This window comes from Dama dama, chromosome 9 (assembly GCF_033118175.1).
Source record: "Dama dama isolate Ldn47 chromosome 9, ASM3311817v1, whole genome shotgun sequence".
NCBI classification, from domain to species: domain Eukaryota; kingdom Metazoa; phylum Chordata; class Mammalia; order Artiodactyla; family Cervidae; genus Dama; species Dama dama.
Genome location: NC_083689.1, coordinates 62,925,194 through 62,944,078, shown reverse-complemented (window position 1 = coordinate 62,944,078; position 18,885 = coordinate 62,925,194). Strand labels below are relative to the sequence as shown.

The 18,885-nt window shown below is 44.9% G+C and overlaps 1 protein-coding gene and 1 long non-coding RNA gene across 3 annotated transcripts in view; one reads left to right on the top strand and one right to left on the bottom strand.

Moving 5' to 3' along the window:
- LOC133062536 (uncharacterized) overlaps positions 1-18,885 on the top strand; it is a 94,896-nt gene that overhangs the window by 7,997 nt on the left and 68,014 nt on the right. The gene's annotated exons all lie outside the window — the stretch shown is intronic.
- AFAP1L1 (actin filament associated protein 1 like 1) overlaps positions 1-18,885 on the bottom strand; it is a 68,099-nt gene that overhangs the window by 12,739 nt on the left and 36,475 nt on the right. For both annotated transcript variants that reach the window (XM_061151683.1, XM_061151684.1), the window contains exons 6-15: positions 16,912-17,010; positions 16,010-16,221; positions 13,884-14,063; positions 11,881-11,973; positions 9,998-10,079; positions 9,612-9,761; positions 8,313-8,524; positions 6,025-6,170; positions 5,301-5,373; positions 3,877-3,988 (exon numbers count right to left, since the gene is read on the bottom strand). In XM_061151683.1, the coding sequence (XP_061007666.1) occupies positions 3,877-3,988; positions 5,301-5,373; positions 6,025-6,170; positions 8,313-8,524; positions 9,612-9,761; positions 9,998-10,079; positions 11,881-11,973; positions 13,884-14,063; positions 16,010-16,221; positions 16,912-17,010 (1,359 nt within the window). The remainder of the gene's footprint in view (positions 1-3,876; positions 3,989-5,300; positions 5,374-6,024; positions 6,171-8,312; positions 8,525-9,611; positions 9,762-9,997; positions 10,080-11,880; positions 11,974-13,883; positions 14,064-16,009; positions 16,222-16,911; positions 17,011-18,885) is intronic.

The following is an 18,885-nucleotide window of genomic DNA, read 5'->3' as shown; positions in this document are numbered from 1 at the left end:
TATCCTGCAACTTTACCAAATTCATTGCTAAGCTCTAGTAGTTTTCTGGTACCATCTTTGGGATTTTCTATGTGTAGTATCACATCATCTGCAAACAGTGACAATTTTACTTCATCTTTTCCAATTTGAATTCCTTTTCATTCCTTTTTCTTCTCTGATTGCCATGGCTAGGACTTCACAACTATGTTGAATAAAAGTGATGACAGTGGACATCCTTGCATTGTTTCTGATCTTAGAGGGAATGCTTACAGTTTTTCACCATTGAGAATGATTTTAGCTTTGAATTTGTCATATATAGCCTTTATTATCTTGAGGTAAATTCCATTTATGCCCACTTTCTGGAGAGTTTTTTATCATAAATCAGTGTTGAATTGTGTCAAAAGCTTTTTCTGCATCTATTGAGGTAATCGTATAGTTTTTATCCTTCAGTTTGATAATATGGTGTACTACACTGATTGATTTGTGGATATTGATTTGTGGATAATTGAATATATTACTGGCTTTGGTTTGGTAGTATCTTGTTGAGAATTTTTGTGTCTATGTTCGTCAGTGATACTGGCCTGTAGGTTTCTTTTTTGTGGTATCTTTCTCTGGTTTTGGTATCAGCGTGATGGTGGCCTCTGATGTTGATCCACAGAGGGTGCAGCCTTAGGCATATACAGTCACCTTGGAGGACAGTGATCTTAGCAGGACTTTCTTTCTGATCTCTCTGTTACACTGCCTGACTCTTGGTATCATATCCAGCTGTTAGGTTCCACTAATTGTCAGCTGATTGTTCTGTTGTTTTTGATAATGCTTTGTATCATCATTTGCTCCACATTCTATTCCCATTAAAGTCAATTCTTTTGAAAGAGTGCTTTGGAGTTCAGTGTTTGGTTTTTTTTTTAATTAATTTCTTTGTGGTTGTGCTGGGTCTTTGTTGCTGTGTGTGGGCTTCCTCTAGTTGCGGCGAGTGGGGTCTCTTCTCTCGTGGTGCATGAGCTTCTCATTGTGGTGGCTTCTCGTTGTGGTGCACAGGCTCTGGGGTGCGTGGGCTTCAGTAGTTGTGGCACTTGGGCTCTAGAGCACAGGCTCAGTAGTTGTGGTACGTGGGCCTAGATCCAGACCAGGGATCGAACCCATTTCCCTTGCAATGGCAGGCAGATTCTTAACCATTGAACCACCAAGCAAGTCCCTGGAGTTCAATGTTTTTATGACTTGCCTTTCTTTTTACCTTGGGCAAAAATCTCAGAGTCACTGTTCTGAACAATGGCCTGCTTCTCTTGGAGTGACATCTCTGTTTTGTGAACTGGGTGCTGGGTGGGGATTGTTATCTCTGATCTTCTCAACTTGCCTCTCCTAGTGTGGAACCCCTGCCTTATGAGTGATCTGGGGTGAGGGCAATAGGGCCCCTGTATCCTTGGCCTGCCCAACCTTGAGTAGAGCATTTGCCCTATGAGTGGATTCTGGGTGCACCCTACTTGTGGGCTGCACTCACCTGTGATTTAATGTCTGTAATACATAATTGATAGTGATAAGAGATGCTGGTAACTTGATCTTATTGGGGAGATACTGCCGCTCTTGACTGGGAGTGAGAGAAAAGAGAGCCCTGTTTTCTTGTCCACAGCTGCCTAGAGTGGAGATTCTGCCTCGCTGAGCTGGGAAAGGGATAAAGGAGTGGGCTGTGGCTCAGATGTCTCAAAGTCTCAGTGTTTTAACTGAGAGTTAGTAAATTATCTAGAATAAGTCTTCACTTGCCATATGCCCTTAGGACAGTTTCTGGAGACTTTAAATGACTGATACAGCAGTCCTCACTGGTTATGGTCGTTTCTGGGAAGCAGGTCTATGGAGCTTCTGATGCTACCACTTCCTCAGCAGTCCCCTCAGTTCCCATGACTTTTGTGTTCTTGTCCTTTTGCAGTCCCCTTCCACTCTAGATAGGGCTGACCTGTGCAACCATTAGGATGTGGCAGAAATGATCACAAAAGCCAGTTCACAAAAACAATGCAGCTTCTACTCTGTCCCTCCTTCCTGGGCCACGTGCTGTGGGGGAAGCCAGCTATCTTGTCATGAGGACAAGCAGCCCAATGGTGAGGTCCCCATGGCAAGGAACTGAGGCCTCCTTCCAAAAGCCAGCACAAACTTGCCAGGCATACACATGAACCATCTTGGGAGCAGACTCTCTAGCATGCCAAGCTATCACATGATTTCAGATGACCAGCTGACTTCTTGACTGTGACCCCATGAGAGACCCTAAGCCAGAGCTACCTAACTAAGTCTCGGGATTCCTGACCCACAGAAACACTGATATAACACACACTTATGTTTTAAACTGTGAAAATTGGGGTAATTTATTATGTAGCAATGGGTAATTAATACACGATCTTGGGTAAAACCCTTCTCTTATGTTCTTGTTTCTTCATCTGAAAAACATTGTTGGACTAGATCCATGGTTTCCAACAGTCTTTGAGGAGCTGTATGATCTCACAATGATGGGTAACAGGCTACTGTGTGGAGCAAAGGGGAGGGCAAGCAGGTCTCTGGACTCCAGGCAAAGCAGCTCCGCTTTTTCTCTTTCTTATAGACTGAGCTTCAGTATAAGATTTGATTTGAGGAATTTTTTTTTAGTCTTTGTTCTAGTTTTTTTTTTTTTGTTGTTGTTGTTACATTTTGTGATTTCTTCAATCTTACATGCTTATTTCAATTCAGTTTCCCATTCTGAAATGGGTATTCCATAAGGCTATGCATTTCTAGTGTCCACAAGCATACAGCATAAGGAATGTTACAACAACCCTTTAATGGTTCAGAGAGGAAACTCTGGAGAGGGGAGGGGACTTTTCCAAAGTTACATAGTAGTTTAGTGACCAAGTAAGGAATGGAATACAAATCTCTTGACTCTAGAAGAGATTATCTGTGCTAATGAAGTGGGCTTTCCTGGTGGCTCAGTGGTAAAGAACCCACCTGCCAATGCAGGAGACATGGGTTTGATCCCTGGGTGGGGAAGATCCCCTGGAGGAGGAAATGGTAACCCACTCCAGTATTCTTGCCTGGAGAATCCCATGGACAGAGGAGCCTGGTGGGCTACAGTCCTGGGGTCTCAAAAAGTCAGACACAACTGAGCAAATAAACAATAACAATGATGCGGAGTTATCATAAAGGAAAGTATTAAAAAAAACAAATCTTCAAAAAGCAAAGACTAGAACTTGACTGTGTTCCGGTACAGGGGGAAGCAAGTAAAAGCAACATGAGAGTCTTAGGACATGCTGTCCTACAGAAAGCTGGCTTGCCCATAAAGATAAATCATACAGGAGTAGAGATTTATGTTGGGAATCAAAGAGACCTTTTACCATAGAGTTTTCTGACACAGTTAGTCATTACTTTGCGGTGTGGCAATCAGGCAGTTCAACAAACTTATGAAGTGCTAGGACAGAGGTGAACTCTCTCTATATATGTGGCTTTATGTAGTGTTAAAATTTTTAAATAGTTGCTGACATTAAAAAATAAGTAGATTTCTGGTTTGTTTTGGATAATTGGCAAATCTGAGCTGGCACTGCTGCTGGGGGGCCTTGGCTGGAGCTGAATATTGGCTGCCCCTCGAGCTGGGGGCAGGCACTTCACCATCTGAACCGCCAGGGAAGCCCAGAGCTGGGGCCTGAGCACTGCAGTTTCCGTCAGTCTCCCCCAACCCGTTCCTGTTTTTTTCCCTCTGAGGCCTCCTGCTCACTGCCCTTTATCACTCTGCTTGTGCTGTTATTTTTCTTAGAGTATTTTCTTACACCTCTCCTTACTCACTTACCACATGAGCCCTGGAAGGATCTGATTTTGAGATCCCCCCCGCCCCGCCCTGCCCCTGTCCCGGACAGTCCCCTCCCTTTCTCCCTTGCACACAGAACTTACTGGAGGCGTGGCGCTTGACTTTGACCTGTGGGTCGACCCGATGGGACTTCTCACTGCAAGTGGAGGCATGGCGCTTGACCTGGGCTCCAGAGGGACGCTCAGGCTCCTCGTCCTGGGGGGAGATGGAAGGAGAAGATAAAGTACAGGTGGGCTCAGAGCCCTCAGTGTAGGTGCTTTGTGAGTGCACTTGATGGCTGAGTGCTGCCTGACCTCTGAGATCTTGGCCTTACACTTTTAGTTGTGTGCAGCCCTCAATGGTCTATAACTACTTGCACTAGCAGTATGTTACTTGATCCTCATACCTTCCTGTCAGGGGCAGTAGAAGGCAACCCTAAACTGGAATTTCTGCTGAGAGGAAAAATTAGGAAGTCTCAAAAGACTTTGGGTGACCATATTTGATTTATCATAGATATTTTTGTCAGTACATCATTTGGATGTATCCTTCAAATTTTCTGAATTGCTAATGTAAAGTCTTAAGTTAAAAAAAGTCAAAGTTGAGATCAGCCAGTGATAGAAGTGGCATAACTTAATAGACTGGCTATACATTTTCACATGAAAGAGTAGCGAGAACACTCAACATCTTGTCAAAGCTCAGGAAACCATGAGTGGAATATGATAGTCATATAATAATGATATTGATAATAGCAGTATTATTTACCCTTATTATAAGACCTTCCAGTGTCTAGGTACTGTGCTAAGCTTTTCCCATAAAGTATTTCATTTAGTTCTTGCAAAACCTAGAGGTAAGAGCTCAGACCGTCATCCAGCACTGTCCAGGGCAGGGGTCCTGCCCTGTAGACAGTCATCTGCTTTCCTTGGCACCTTGATTTCCCTTTCTGTCCATGAGCTGTGAGGCCTGACTCACCAAACAATGTCTAGTCAGAATGTGGTCCTCTTGCTTTCCCGTGGCAGGAGAAGGCACAGGGCAGATTGTGGAGCAGGATGGGTCATGTGATGGCTACAGAGGCCTTACTGTAAGTTAATAAGCTGGCATCTTCTTGGTTTAGTGAGCAAGACAGGGAGACTGCCCTGGAAGCCGAAGCCCAGACTGTGGATGCCACCAGGTAAAGGCCTGTGGGGGCAGCCACTCAGTTATCATCCCTCTGAGACATTACTGAATCAGTCAGCTCACAGAGCTGTAGTGGTGGAAAGCCCAAGCTTGCTCAGACTGGGGCAGTGCTCTGTAGCGTGCAGAGCCCTCTCTTCTTCCTGGTCAGGGGCTCTTTCCTCCACACTGCCCAGCCTCCTGTTCCAGAGATTCTCCCAAGCTACAGTCTGGGGCAAGAAGGTCCCCTCTCCCCCACCTTCCAGGTGCTGGTTAAACAAAAATGATTTCTCTGAGGCAAAGGAATAGTGAGGGAGGGAGAGAGGGAGAGCTAATAAGTGGCCTTTGCCATATCCCCCAAAGTACCAAGGGACCATACCTGCATCTTTTCATAAGGAACATCATCATAGACTCGGGGCTCAGGCCACTGATCCTGGCAGGATCTTGCATATCTAGAAAATACAAAGGATGATGATGATGATGATGTGACAATGATACTTATGCAGCTTACAGTGCTTTCCTGTCCACTCATTTGATTCTGGCAGCAGCTTTTAATGGAGGTCAGAAAGTTAGTGATAGTAGCCAGGCCAGGCAGCACTGTGCCACTGATGTGTTTAGAGCTTATAGACGGGATGCATGGGATTCTCACAATCCAGGAAGCAGGTTATTCATCGCCTCCATTCTGTACGTGAGAAAACAGAGGATCCAGGCTGGCAAGCAACCAACCCAGCTGTTGGTCATGATAGAGCCATAGCTCGAAGCTGGCACATATAATGCAAACTCTGCAGACGAGCCTCGTGCCTGCCCAGAGGCTCAAGGGTATGGGGACCCTAAGTTTCTATGGCATGAGAGCAGAGCCCAGGCCATGGTCGAAAAGAGCTTCTTCTTTCTGGCTCGTTCCATCCACAGCATCCCCAGCCCTGAGCCTCCTCCTTTAACCAGCTCACTCCTCCTGGTGGAAGAGGAAGGCACCCACTCTGACTTCCCAAGGAAGCAGTCTTTCTCAACCCATCCTCTCTTCCCTCCCAGTCCACCTCTGAGAGGGAGCTGAGATAGGAAAGGTTGTGGGCAGCTTTGAGGGGCTGTGGGGTACTGGCCCTTACAGGAAGGAGTTGCGCCCTGCACTGACGATGCTGGTTAGGGTCTCCACGTCCACATAGTCATAGTGCAAAGCTTCAGGAGTGACTTTGGATCCCATCTCCACTAGCAGCAGCCCAAGCCAGCGGCCCATGTCCTCTGAGCAGCTTGCCTGAGGGAGAGAAGGCACAAGCTGAGTTCACTTTGGCACATTGAGGGCCTCTAGCTACCCACTCACTTCAGCCAAACCAACATGTGTATAGTATCTGTTTGGACCCAATACTTAGGGATCCAAGAGGAGCAAGACTAGAGCACTCATCCAGAAACCCAAGTTTTAAGTTTTCTGGATAGAAAATAGAGACCTCTATTCAGGTCTCTGCTCTAGGGCTACCTCCTCAGAGAAGCCCTCCCCAACTACCTCTCTAAAACATAGAGCTTTACTCATTATCCTCAGAGCCTTCCAGACCAATTAGATATGAAAACAAAACTTAGGTTTTCTCTGAATTCTTTTTTAATATTTTCTTTTTATTAAATGAGGAGGCTATTTATCACATAACCCCAATTTTTTTCTTGTATCATAAATGCCAATTATATATAATATTGTATACAGGAAAATCTCTAAGAAGTTGCTGGTCAACTAAACACATGTTTTTATTTAAAGAACATTATCATAAAATAATATGTATTATAAATATGTATTAGAAAAGTTACAAATTTTTGCCTAACTAAAAAATTTATGACAGTTTGATTCCACCTGTTTGACTTAGTATGAATAGAATGCTAGATTTCTATTTTAAAAAAATATATATGCAACAAGCAATGAAGATTTACTGTACGGAGCTACAGTCAATATCTTGTAATAACCTATAATGGAAAATAATTTCAAAAATAATATATGTGTATATATAACTGAATCACACAAAAAAGAATTCTACTTTTTGAAATTTAGTAATGTTTATCTTTTTTCCAGTTTTTCTAAGTGTCCGATGGGCATCTAATAACAACATATGAGATGCAGAATTTTAAATATATTTGTGTAGGATGTAAGTTAATGTAAATAAAAATATTTAAATTACTAATGACATCATTCAAGATGCTCCTATTCTTATTTTTTCTGCACTTGATAAATATTCTCAGAGAAATGTTAAAGAGCATCATCATAAAATCTAGTTAGCACACAAAAACTAACTTGAATTTAGAAAGCACAGTTTTTGCCAGAAAGCTGTTTGTGAAGAGAAAGGGAAAGCTCTTTCTGAAGAGAAGTAAAAGACCCATCTCAAGCTATCAAAAGTAGAAGTGACTTACGGAATCAATATTTCCTTACATTTAATAACTGAGAGAGGCAGTGGGTACTGGGCAAAGAAAACAATGCCTAGAGCCTGGGTCTTACTTGAAGGAAAAAGACCAAGAGGCCATTAATCCTCTGTGGAGCTTTGGATGAAGCCTGTGACTGCCCTGGCTTCGGTTTCCTTATCTGTAATATAGGGGATAGTTGTTTAAGTTTTCTACCAGTTAATATTTTAAATGTCTAAATAGCTGAGGGATTGACATGTAGAGATTCAGTGTATTCTGTATGACCCCAGAGAGGAGGCCTGGTGCCGGTGGGTACCAGGCACCAGGGTGGTACGAGTGGGTGAAATGAAATCACATTGTCATTCAGGCATTTGTCCAACAGATGTTAATTGAGTCCTTACTGTCCCTTACTAAGAGCCCAATACTGTCCAGCCCAGTATTGCCGGATATCAGGCTGGGTTCTGGAAAAACAAAAATATGCAGAACAGGTGTAGTCGCTGCCTACACAGAGTTTTAAGATTTCAACTCATTATGGAGAAAATCTTTGTAAAAGTTTAGTTGCTTGGTGGGAGGAGCAGTGGTTTATCTGAGATGAACAGTCACTGGTGGGAAGTAAATTTTAGAGAGGTTTCCAAAATTAGATCAGAGTTAGACTAGATGCCTTTGAGGCTTGGGACTATATTTATAAGGCAGAGTAAACAAACCTTGGGTCTAGGGTTGCCGGATTTAACAAATAAAAATGCACGGTTCTCTTAAATTTGAATTTCAGATAAACAATAGTTTATTAGTATAGGTATGTCCCAAATATGGGATATACTTGTAGTAAAAAGAATTAGTTGTCGTTTATCTGAAATTCACATTTAAGTGAGTGTTCTGTAGTTTAACTGGCTACTTGGCAGCAGTTGGCTTACTTTCCCTCTTCCTTAGTCTCTGTAATATCAATAAGGACCCCTGGACAAAAGCCAACCTCCAGGCCAGAGCTCCTCTTAGCTCCCACCCCTAAGCTATTTTCTCTTCTCACCTCCAAGATGGCAACTTCCTGCCGGTTGTGTAGGATCCTGAAGGCAAATGGGTGTCTGGGCCCAAAGCCTGGGGCCACCTCACAACCACGGAGGGCAATGGCGTTCACGTGGGTCCGCAGGTCTGTGCGGTCCTTGTGGAAATACAAGGTGTTACACTTCAGGCGGCACCAGCGTTCCTTCCATCCGTGGTTCACCAGCACATTCAGATAACCTGGGAGGCAGAGACCAGTGATATGACCTCCTGATAGCCCTGGGGGATACAAGTCAGGGTGCGGGGACAGAGGGCCTGGGTAACTCTTGTACTCTAGCTGGAGAGAAAGGCCTTCTGGGTCCTGAGTCAGCTCATTCCAGGTCTGTGACCTCAGGTTTCAGTTTGTTATCTGTGAAGAGGGGATTGATAATCATATTTGTACATTACCTGCACAGCCTTCAGACCATTCCAACCTTGATGAAAGGGACAGAACTACTGTATATAATGAATGAAAGACACAACTCTTCCTTCTGCCTTTCCTTCTAAAATAGCAAAAACTAATTGCAGAGGACAGAAAACAATGGCTGATGCTGACACCTGGTGGCAGCATGTGGAACAAAAACATGTAGCCAAGATGAATTAGAAACAAGTGAGGGGCAGGCTGATGGTTGATGAATTTAGAATTCCCTCTTCATGTTTTAGATTTTAATTTATTTTTTACCATAACAGCATCCTCATCCACTTAGAAAATATTTCTTTATATCCATGTGCTTTTATAATGTTCTTTCCAAGTTATCAGAATATTACCATTTACCTAAAACACATGATTTTTTATTGGATTCCAATACATGGAACAATGCGTTTAGATGAACAGTGTTTCTTTTCTTTCAGACTACTTTTAGTTCTCATTTTATGCATTTACAATGAAAAATCCTTAAATATTTTTATTCAAGAAATATCCTTGTAATACCAGACCATAACTTAAACACTTGGTATATTATATTATATAGTGGGAAGTTAAGATACTCTCCTCTTGTCATAGTAGAGGAAAGTGAGGCCCAGAGATGGGCAGTGATTGGCACTAATGTCATAGGGAGCATAGAAATAGGACAGCTGGTTAACTTTTCCTTCTGTTAGGTGTCAGGGCCTCATCGGGGAGAAGTGGTGGATGGGCATGAATTATTGATGGACTGGAGGTTAGCCATCGAGTAGGAGGATTCTATCCTCTGCCTTAGGAATGAGGTAGATTAGGCCTGGAGGGTCTTCTGGCTTGGCCCCAGGATCCCTCATCAACAGGGTCTGAATTCTCTGCATGCATGGTACCCACCACAGCATGGAACCTCCTCGGTAGAGGACGTCTGCAGGTCATCAGCCAGTGCCTTCTTCTTAGAGAAGCTGATGATACGGGTGATCTTGCGGCCTGCAGCCCTGCTCATGGAACCCTTCAGCTCTGACAGGCTGCTCTTCTTCCCTTTGCCTGTTGACATGGAGATGGGTTAGGTGAGGGGAGGGAGCCCCAAGTTCTAGATCCACCAGCCCCTAGCCTTCCCTCCAGCCTTTGAACCTGCACACAGGGCCTGGCCCAGTATGGATAGGCCAGCTCACATCAGCCAGGTCTCCAGAATGGTCAGGACCTGATCTGCACTGTGCGTGCTCATGGCAAGGCCCCTCCCAGCTCTAGCATTCTCCCTCTGAGCCCGCAGAGGCTCCTACCGTGTTCACGGCCAAGAGTGGAACAGCTGTCACCCATGCCTAGGCTGTCAGAATCCGAGGTCTGCTTCTCTTGGGACAGCCTCTGGGGAGGAACACAGACAGCCCCTTGTCAGAGGGCACACTCAGTCTCCCTTTCTTGGTTCAGCCCCGCCTTGACCCCTGTACACGAGGATTAGCTAAAGAAATACTTGTGAGCAACTGTCATACTGGTATGAGGAGGACAACTATCACTTAGGGTGGTTGTGTCTTTCATTTATTTGGAAATGAGGAATTCAGTCTATTTGGGGAGTCAGAAATTCAATATAATAGGCTGAAATTAATGTCCTGGGAGTTTGGACCATATTTGGTAGGTGACGGGGAGGTAAGAAGGTATTTAAGTGGAACACTAGTGAAGTTGGTTTTCTAAGTCCCCCCCACCTGCATCATGGGAGATGGACAAGAAGGGGGCAAGACTGGAAGCAAAAGGGGCAGTAAGAATGTCATCCTGGGCAATATGAGACTTGATAGGAGGGTGAATAGCACCAATGAGGATGGGGAAAAAGAGATAAGTTGGCATTTTCAAAATAGTCGTAACAGGACTTGGTGATCAGTAAATGTGAATGGTGATGAGAGACGAGTCCATTACAATTCTAGCTTGGATGAGAGAATGGCAAAGATACCACACACACACACACACACACACACACACCCCACCCACCCACCCACCCCATGGTAACAACTTCGTGGTCAACCAGCAGTATTTTTCCTTATTATGCCAACTCTGGACCAGTCACTCATTCATTCCTATTAAGGAGTGGTGTAGAATAGTCAAGATGGACCTTGGAAGAAATTATGTCTCTCCTCAGCTGTGGAGATGTGGGAAAATCCTTTCATCTCTCCAAGGCTTCTCACTTGAATTACCCTCCTGTCAGTGCTAGAAGGCAGGGGAGATGAGAGAGTCTGTGTACTCCTCCAAGTTTCCAAAGGTTGGAAAAATGGCAACTGTCAGAACTGGGACAGAACTGTCAAGTATAAAGAATCACCTCTGTAAATTGTGAAACAGAGTTATGGTTCCTATTTGTTCTATGATGATGTACAGATGTTAAGTTTTTCATCAAGACAGCAAATATAAAGAAACACCGTGTGCACTTTGGAGTTGATTTAATGATGATGACAGCTCAATCACAGGAGTCTATGGAGAGAGAGAGCCACCAATACCATGTTCTCACTCCCACTCTTCTCCAGAAACACCACCTAAACATTTTAGCTACCCTCCCACTGTACACTCAGCCATAGGTCGGCTGGCTGGGTGTAATCAGCTAGCTCTGTTCTTATTATGTGTGACTTTGGGCAGACTTTGTGCAATGGCTTCCTTTTCTGAAAATGCAGTTCATCAAAGAATTATAGAAATTAAGTTAGGTAACATAAAGCATTTAGAACAGTGCTGGCCACAGTCACATTTTCTATAATGCTAGCCTTTATTATGTCATGCGAGACCCTTATGTGGGGGTCTTAACCCTCCCTTAGGATTTGGGGCTGAGTCCCATGATCACCCACAGCACCTGGTGAAACATAGGCTTTAGCATGTATTTGCCAATGGCCTGATGGAATGAAACAACTGCTTCACTTATGTCCCAGTGGACACTCCTAGTCTGACTGACTGATTCCAATTTGGTGTTCATGGCTTGGTTCAAACGTGACCTCTTCCTGTCCTGGCAGGATGGTCACTCCCTCCTCTGACTTGTGTTACACCTTGGACATGGGCATTCATGAATTCAGTAGACGTTTATTAAGTGCCTGCTGTTGATGTCTGGCTTTACCACCAGCCTGCGTATCCCTTGGGACAGAGCCTGTGCTGAGTTCCCACTGTCTCTCTCAAAGGGACCCTGTGAAGACAGAGGTACCTTGTCCAGGTCCACCTTGCACAGGAGGACTGGGGATCTGGGCACATCTGCCCCCTCAGTGCCCCCGACGGGCTTGCTGACCTCTCGGATGACCTGTGGAGAGGACACATACTGTGAGCAGGTAGGCAGAGACGCTGTGGAGACAGAACAAGAATGAGGTCCATCAGAGCGGTTGGGATCACTGGGTGAGGGACAGGTTGACTTGGCCTCCTGCCCCATGTGTGGGACACGCCAGGATCTGAACAGGCTTTTTCCTGTGTCTGTCCCTTGAATTGAAAACATAAGGAGCTGGGAGCCTAGAGGCTTGCTTCTAGACCTGGCACCATTACTAATTAGTTGCATGGCTTTGGAAAAGCCATATCCCTGCTCTGGGATTTCATTTCCCCATCTGTAACACAGGGATGCTACTAGTTCTCTGCTACCTCCTTGGGGGTGTGAGGACCAGTGAGATGATGGCTGTGAAGGGCTATGTGCATTGGCATGCCACAGGCATGAGGGACTCACTTCTGTGACATGTTGGAACTTTACAACAACCTGCAGAATAGCCAGGATTATTCTCTCCATTTCAAAGATGTGGGAACTGAGACCCCAAGGCACTCACCTGAGGTCATGCAGCACAAGCATCCTGATTATTAAATAGCAACAGACCACTGCTGCTCATCTGTCAGGTGGCTTTGCCTGGATTATCCCCTTGTATATCCCCACAGCAGCCTTGTGGGGTGGGGTACTTTGGTCCCCAAATTACAAATGAGAATAATGAGACTCTGAGAGGTGAAGCCATGGCTGCCTGCTCTGCTGTTTGCGCTAATTGAGGTACCAGGGCAGGCGTCTTTAACTCCGTGTTTAGGGCTTTTTCTTACCCAACCACAGTCCCTTAAGGACAGAGCGCTCCCCCCACCCCCACCCCAGCAGGCAGGTTGTCTCTCTTCCTTCCCCTCCTGAGACAAAGGCAGTAATGAGAAACAGTAAACATCCCAGTGGGAGAGCTGGTTATCGCAGGAAGGAAGAGAGGATGGGAGGGAGGGAAGGAGTGGTTTGGTTCCTCTGTTCCAGCAGGAAGATCAGAGGAGGAGAGATCTGCTGTAAGGGCCGCCTGGGGGTGAGGGCTTCACCATCACTGCACAGTAGTTGCTGACAGTTACTGAAGACTTACTGCCTGGCAGGCTCTATGTCAGGTACTCTCTAGAATGCTTACAAGAACCATCTTATAGAGGAAGAATCTGAGGCACAGGAACATGAAGTCCTTTGCAGAAGATCACATATCAGTAAATGCTGCTTAGGACCAGGAATTGAACTTAAGGTCTGTATAGCACCGAAGTCTTCCCTCGTCATCACTATGCCACCCTGTCACCTTTGGACTAGATTTCCTTAGATTTTCCTTGGAATTGGATTCACTTCCATTTCTGGTCTGAACCACTGGTGGTTGACCTTGGGTGAGTCACAGAAGCTCTTGTGCCTCAGCTTCCTCATCTCTAAAATGGGAACAATATTAGTCCCAGGGTGAATAGTAAATGAAGTCATGTGTGTAAAGCTCTTACCACAATGCATGGCGCCAAGTAAGTGCTCAGTACATGGTAACTCTAATTGTTGTGTAAGATGCAGGAACTGGGTCATAAGTGGATCTTATAAGTATGCACATTTCACCTAAGATAAAGAATTTCTCCTTTATTAAAAAAAAAAGGATTAGCCTGTCTAATGATAAAATCAGCTTCTTTTGTAGGAGGTCTTAAGCTCTCTGTTCCTGGAGATGTACAGTGCAGGTAGGCATGTTAGGGGATTCAAATAGCTAGAGGAACATAGGTCTCTAGGCTGAGGTCTGTCTCCTGGAGGTATCCGAGGCCCATTTCCACATAAAACCCTAGCCATGTGGAAGGCACTGACCCTCTGAGCCAGGCCTGTTCTTCCAGTGACAGGCGCCCACCCCACTGAGGGCTGGGTCTGGGGAAGAGAGGAAGGAAGGGAGGAGGGAGGAGGGTGGGTGAAGGGCACAGGCCCCCCTGTACCTTCAGCCACTCCTCGGCCTGCTCCCGGCTCTGCAGTGCCAGCACCAGGACTTCAGTAGCCCCCTGGGAGAAGCGCAGCTCGTGCCTCTTGTGCCGGCTGTCCTTGGGCACATAAATGACATTGCAGACATCCAGCGCTAGCCTCAGATGCGGCTGCCGGTCCTTGGAGCTTTTGTAACACTGGACAGGAAGAGAAGGGGTTAGGGCCTCCTGGAGTGGAGAGTGGAGGGAGGAGACTGAAACTCAACCTGCCCCAAAGAAACCTCCCCACCCATCCCGACTGCGCACTGCATGAAGACTGCTCACAACAGAGACAAGAAGCCTGGGAGGGGCATCTTTGGGAAAGCTCCAGATCTCAAGGGCTTTTGAGCGGTCTCAAGGGTCACAGCTACTTATTTAGGAAGAGGCAGGTTTTAGCACAATACCAGGAAGACCATTCTAGTCTAAAGAACCAGAGAAGAAACAGGCTGTCCTGGGAGGAAGCCAGCTCCCTGCTGTTAATGGGCTACAAGGCGAGAATGTGGGAGAGAGTTATAGCAGAGATAGAGGGTTGGCCTTGGGAAGTCAACAGTTTATCAATAATAATTCTCACTTCCCAGTTCTTACTATGAGGCTAACATTACCTTGATACCAGAACCTGACAATGACATTACAAAAAGGGAAAGTCATAGGCTAATGTCTCTCATAACATAGTTGTAAAAACTATAAACAAAATATTAGCATATAGAATCCAGACACATATAAAAACCATATTGCACAGAGACCAAATTTATTCTAAGTGCAAGAGTGGGTTATCATTCAAAAACTAACCATGTAATTTATTGTAGTACCAGAAAAAAGGAGAAAAACCACATATTTCAATAGGAGCAGAAAAAATATTTGATAAAATTCTGTATCCATTTGTAACATAAACTCTTAGCAAACTCTTAGAGGGAAACTTGCTTAATGTGATAATAAGGAATTCCTACAAAAAAACCCCACAAGCAAACATGAGCCTTAATGGTGCATTATTGAACTTCCCTTTGAGATCTGGATTGAATACCTACACAAAAACTCCACAAACAAATATCAGCCTTAATGGTGAATTACTGAACTTTCCTTTGAGATCTGGATTGAGACAAATATGCCTACTCTCACCACTTCTATTTATATCATACTAGAGGTCCTTTGTTGTTGTTGTTCAGTCACTAAGTTGTGTCCGACTCTTTGTGACCCCATGGACTGTAGACCGCCAGGTCCTCTGTCCATGGGATTCTCCAAGCAACAACACCGGAGTGGGTTGCCACTTCCTTCTTCAGGGGATCTTCCTGACCCAGGGTTTGAATGAGCATCTCCTGTATTAGCAGGTGGATTCTTTACCACTGAGCCACCAGAGAATCTCCACTGTAGGTCATAGCCATTGCAGTAAGTCAGGAAAAAGAAGGCATAATGTGTAGAAAGAAGTATGTCATGATTCTTGGCCTGATTCTGACCTGGGATGAGCTTTTCATTGCTCCAAGGTGAGAAAAGGTTATGTTTCAATGGATATATGTTTAGTAAGACTTAACAGGTAAAGAGATGTCATTTTTTTCCCAGAAATTATGTCCTTCCTTATACTTTGGAATTAAAGGTATATTTCTTTTATGAAATGATAGTGATGAGACACGACAAATTTAAAAAAAATGTTTCAAGTTATGTAACAAGTATTGCATGGGTTCAGTTTCAGAAAAGGCAGATGTATGGAAATGAGGGTGGAAGTTTATGCATCAAAACTTAACAGTGGTTAGCTCTTGGTCAATGGGATTAGGTAGGTTTTTTTAAAAAATCATTTTTCATTTTTTTTTTTCCTAGCTTTTTAAGTAAATACATTTACTTAGTGAAAAATGATAAACATTGTTTTAAAGTGATAAAAAGATTCAAGTTTGAGAAAACAAAACTTGGTCAAGTCTTTATCAGATTTTGTATTTTTTTTTTTTTTAATTCTGCTCTGGTAGGAGAGCTCTGTTCTCAGAAGAACCGTCCTTTGAGTCTCTGTGTGCAAGGCAAACCCAGAGGGACAGAGGCAGACATGCCTGCGCGCGCAGACACACACGCACACACATGCAAGTCCACGTGAGGCCCAGAGCCTGTCCTCTGCCGCCACTCACCAGGAGCTGGTCCTCCTTGATGACGGTCAACTGCTTGGCCCACTGCCCGAAGCGCTTTTTCCGCAGCAGGAAGGCACATATCCTGCAGTCCCTCACCAGGTGCATGGAGGCCTCCTCTGAGGGCCACTGGTGTGTGGGCTGTGGCCCTTTGCCTTCCTCCTCCTCCTCATCATACGACTCGTAGGAGCTGCTCATGGCGTCAGAGTCATTGTCTGCAGGAGCCACAGGAAAGGACCTGTCCCTTTGCTGTCACCCAGGGTGGTGGGAGGTGGGCCTTCTGACTCTTTTGCAGACATCCCTGCTCTGGGGCCCCAGGGCTGTGAAGGGTTGGGTGTGAGGTGTGATCTTGGTAATGACTAAGCTCCCACATAGGCCCTGTGTCTTTCCTATTTACCACTTGCTTTGTGACCTCAGTGACTTACCTCTCAGAGCTTCAGTTTCCTCATCAATGAAATGGTCATAATAAATTATAATACCTACCTCACTAGGCTATTTTGAGCAGCAACGAATGCAGAATGTTTAGCTGAGTGTCTGGCACTCACTGAGGGCTCAGTAAACATCAGCTATTGTCTTTACCCATCATCTTTGCATCCATTGTCTCAGGTCATTTTCTTGGCTCCCAGCAAGTCCCTGTTTGATAGAGGAATCTGGAGACTCAGGGAGAGTAAATCACTTGCTTTACGTCAGTAACTGAGAGTCAGGGCAAGGGCTTGATCTGGGGCTCCTAACTCCTCTCAGCAGTCTTCCCACTGAACCCCAGAGTCACTGACAACAAGGACTTTGAGGCCTCTGTGGTGACCCCAGGGAGTTGAGGGGGACAGTGGGTATGGGCATGCCAAGGTCAGGTCAAGGTTTGCTCTCCCTGAGGACAGAACTGGACTGAACGTCCATCCAGTACTTACAAGAATTCTTCAGCTCCCCATTCATCCTGGTGGCGGGGTAGCTGCTGTCTGCATCCTCATAGTAGCCATCCATAAGCGAGTGGGCTGGGCTGCAGCCATCTGTGGGGTTGGCAGAAAGAGCAGTACTTGGAGAAATGCAGGCAGACTCCAGGTGCCAGGGCTGGCGAAGATCTTGGACACGGTGTCCTCCTCAGGGAAGAGGGAGTGGAGCTGCTAGTCACTGCCTGGCCAGAGTGTGGGGCCTCCTCTCTGTATCTCGTCTGCCTTAGCGCCACACCTGCCGCCTGTGCTCCTGTCACCAGGAATGGCCCTACTGGGCCCTGTCACACTTCCAGGCCTATGTTCATGCTATTCTCTGTGCCCTCTTAGCAACAGCTAGAAAATTCCTACTCAGCCTCCAATACCCAGCTCGAAGATCTTTCCTCTGACCTTCCCAGGCAGAGCATGGTCAGCCTCTCTCCTCTGACCCCAGAACACTGGTATGTGTGGGTGTGTATCTTGGTCACAGTTCTAGTCACTGGGCTGCAGGGAGTGGTGTCCCAGCACCTGGGCCCAGACCCCCTTTCTGCTCTGCCTTTGTCTGTCTTCCTCCACCTCAGCCCCTCTGCTCACTTCTTAATGCATCCACCCCATCCTCTCCTTCCAAACCTGCAGAGGAGGAAGTGGACTAGAGGAAATAATAACACATACAATAGTGAATATACACAACACATACAATAGCTGCTAATGCTGAATTTTTGCACTTTTCCCATTCTTTGGAGTCAGTATAGTATAGGAATGGAGGTAACCCAAATTGTATTTTATATCACAATTACCAAGGGTCTTTTATTTTTCTTTTCCATTATTACTGTAAGATACTGAATATATTTCCCTGTGCTATACGTAGGATCTTGCTGGTTATCTGTTTTGTATTTACTAGCTTGATCTATTAAACCCCAAACTCCTAGTTTATCCCCTCCTTTCCCCTTTGGTAACCATAGGTTTATTTTCTATGTCTGAGCCTGTATCTGTATTGTAAATAAGTTCATTTGTATCATACTTTAGATTCCACATATAAGTAATATCTTCAGGTATTTGTCTTTCTCTGATTTACTTCACTTAGTATGAAAATCTCTAGGTCTGTGCATGCTGCTGCAAGTGGCATTATTTCATTCTTTTTTCTTATGGCTGAGTAACATTCCTGTGTGTATGTGTGTGTGTGTGTGTGTGTGTGTGTGTGTATAAAATATCTTTATCCATTCATCTGTTGATGTATGTTTAGGTTACTTCCATGTCTTGGCTGTTGTAAATAACACTGCTATGAACATCAGGGTTACATGTATCTTTTCTTTTTTCAAAAAATTTATTTATGTTTGGCTGTGCTGGGTTTTCGTTGTTGCCCTAGGGCTTTCTCTTGTTGCAGTGGGCAGGCTTCTCACTGCAGTGGCATCTCCTGTTGCCGGACACAGGTTCTAGGGCATATGGGCTCTGTAGCTATGGCACACAGGCTTAGTTGCCCTATGGCATGTGGCATCTTCCATGATCAGGGCTCGAACCCATGTCCTCTTCATTGGCAGGTGAATTCTTAACCTCTAGACCACCAGGGAAGCCCCATGTATCTTTTTGAATTAGAGTTTTCTCCAGGTGTATGCCCAGGAGTGGGGTTGCTAGATCATACGGTAACTTTTATTTTTAGTTTTTTGAGGAGCCTCCATATTTTTCCCTTAATGGCTGCACCAACTTACATTCATTTGGGGTCTTTTAAAAAATGCAGATGCCTATGGCTGATTCATGTTGATATATGGCAGAAATCAACATAATACTGTAAAACAATTATCCTCCAATTAAATAAAAAGGAAAAAAAATATTTAGATCCCTGAACTATGTCTCCAGAGATTCTGATTCATTGGTGTGGGCTGAACTGAGGAATCTGCACTATGGAAAAAAACCTATTTAACTGGATGGTTCTAAACATATGTAAAAATAGAAAATGTA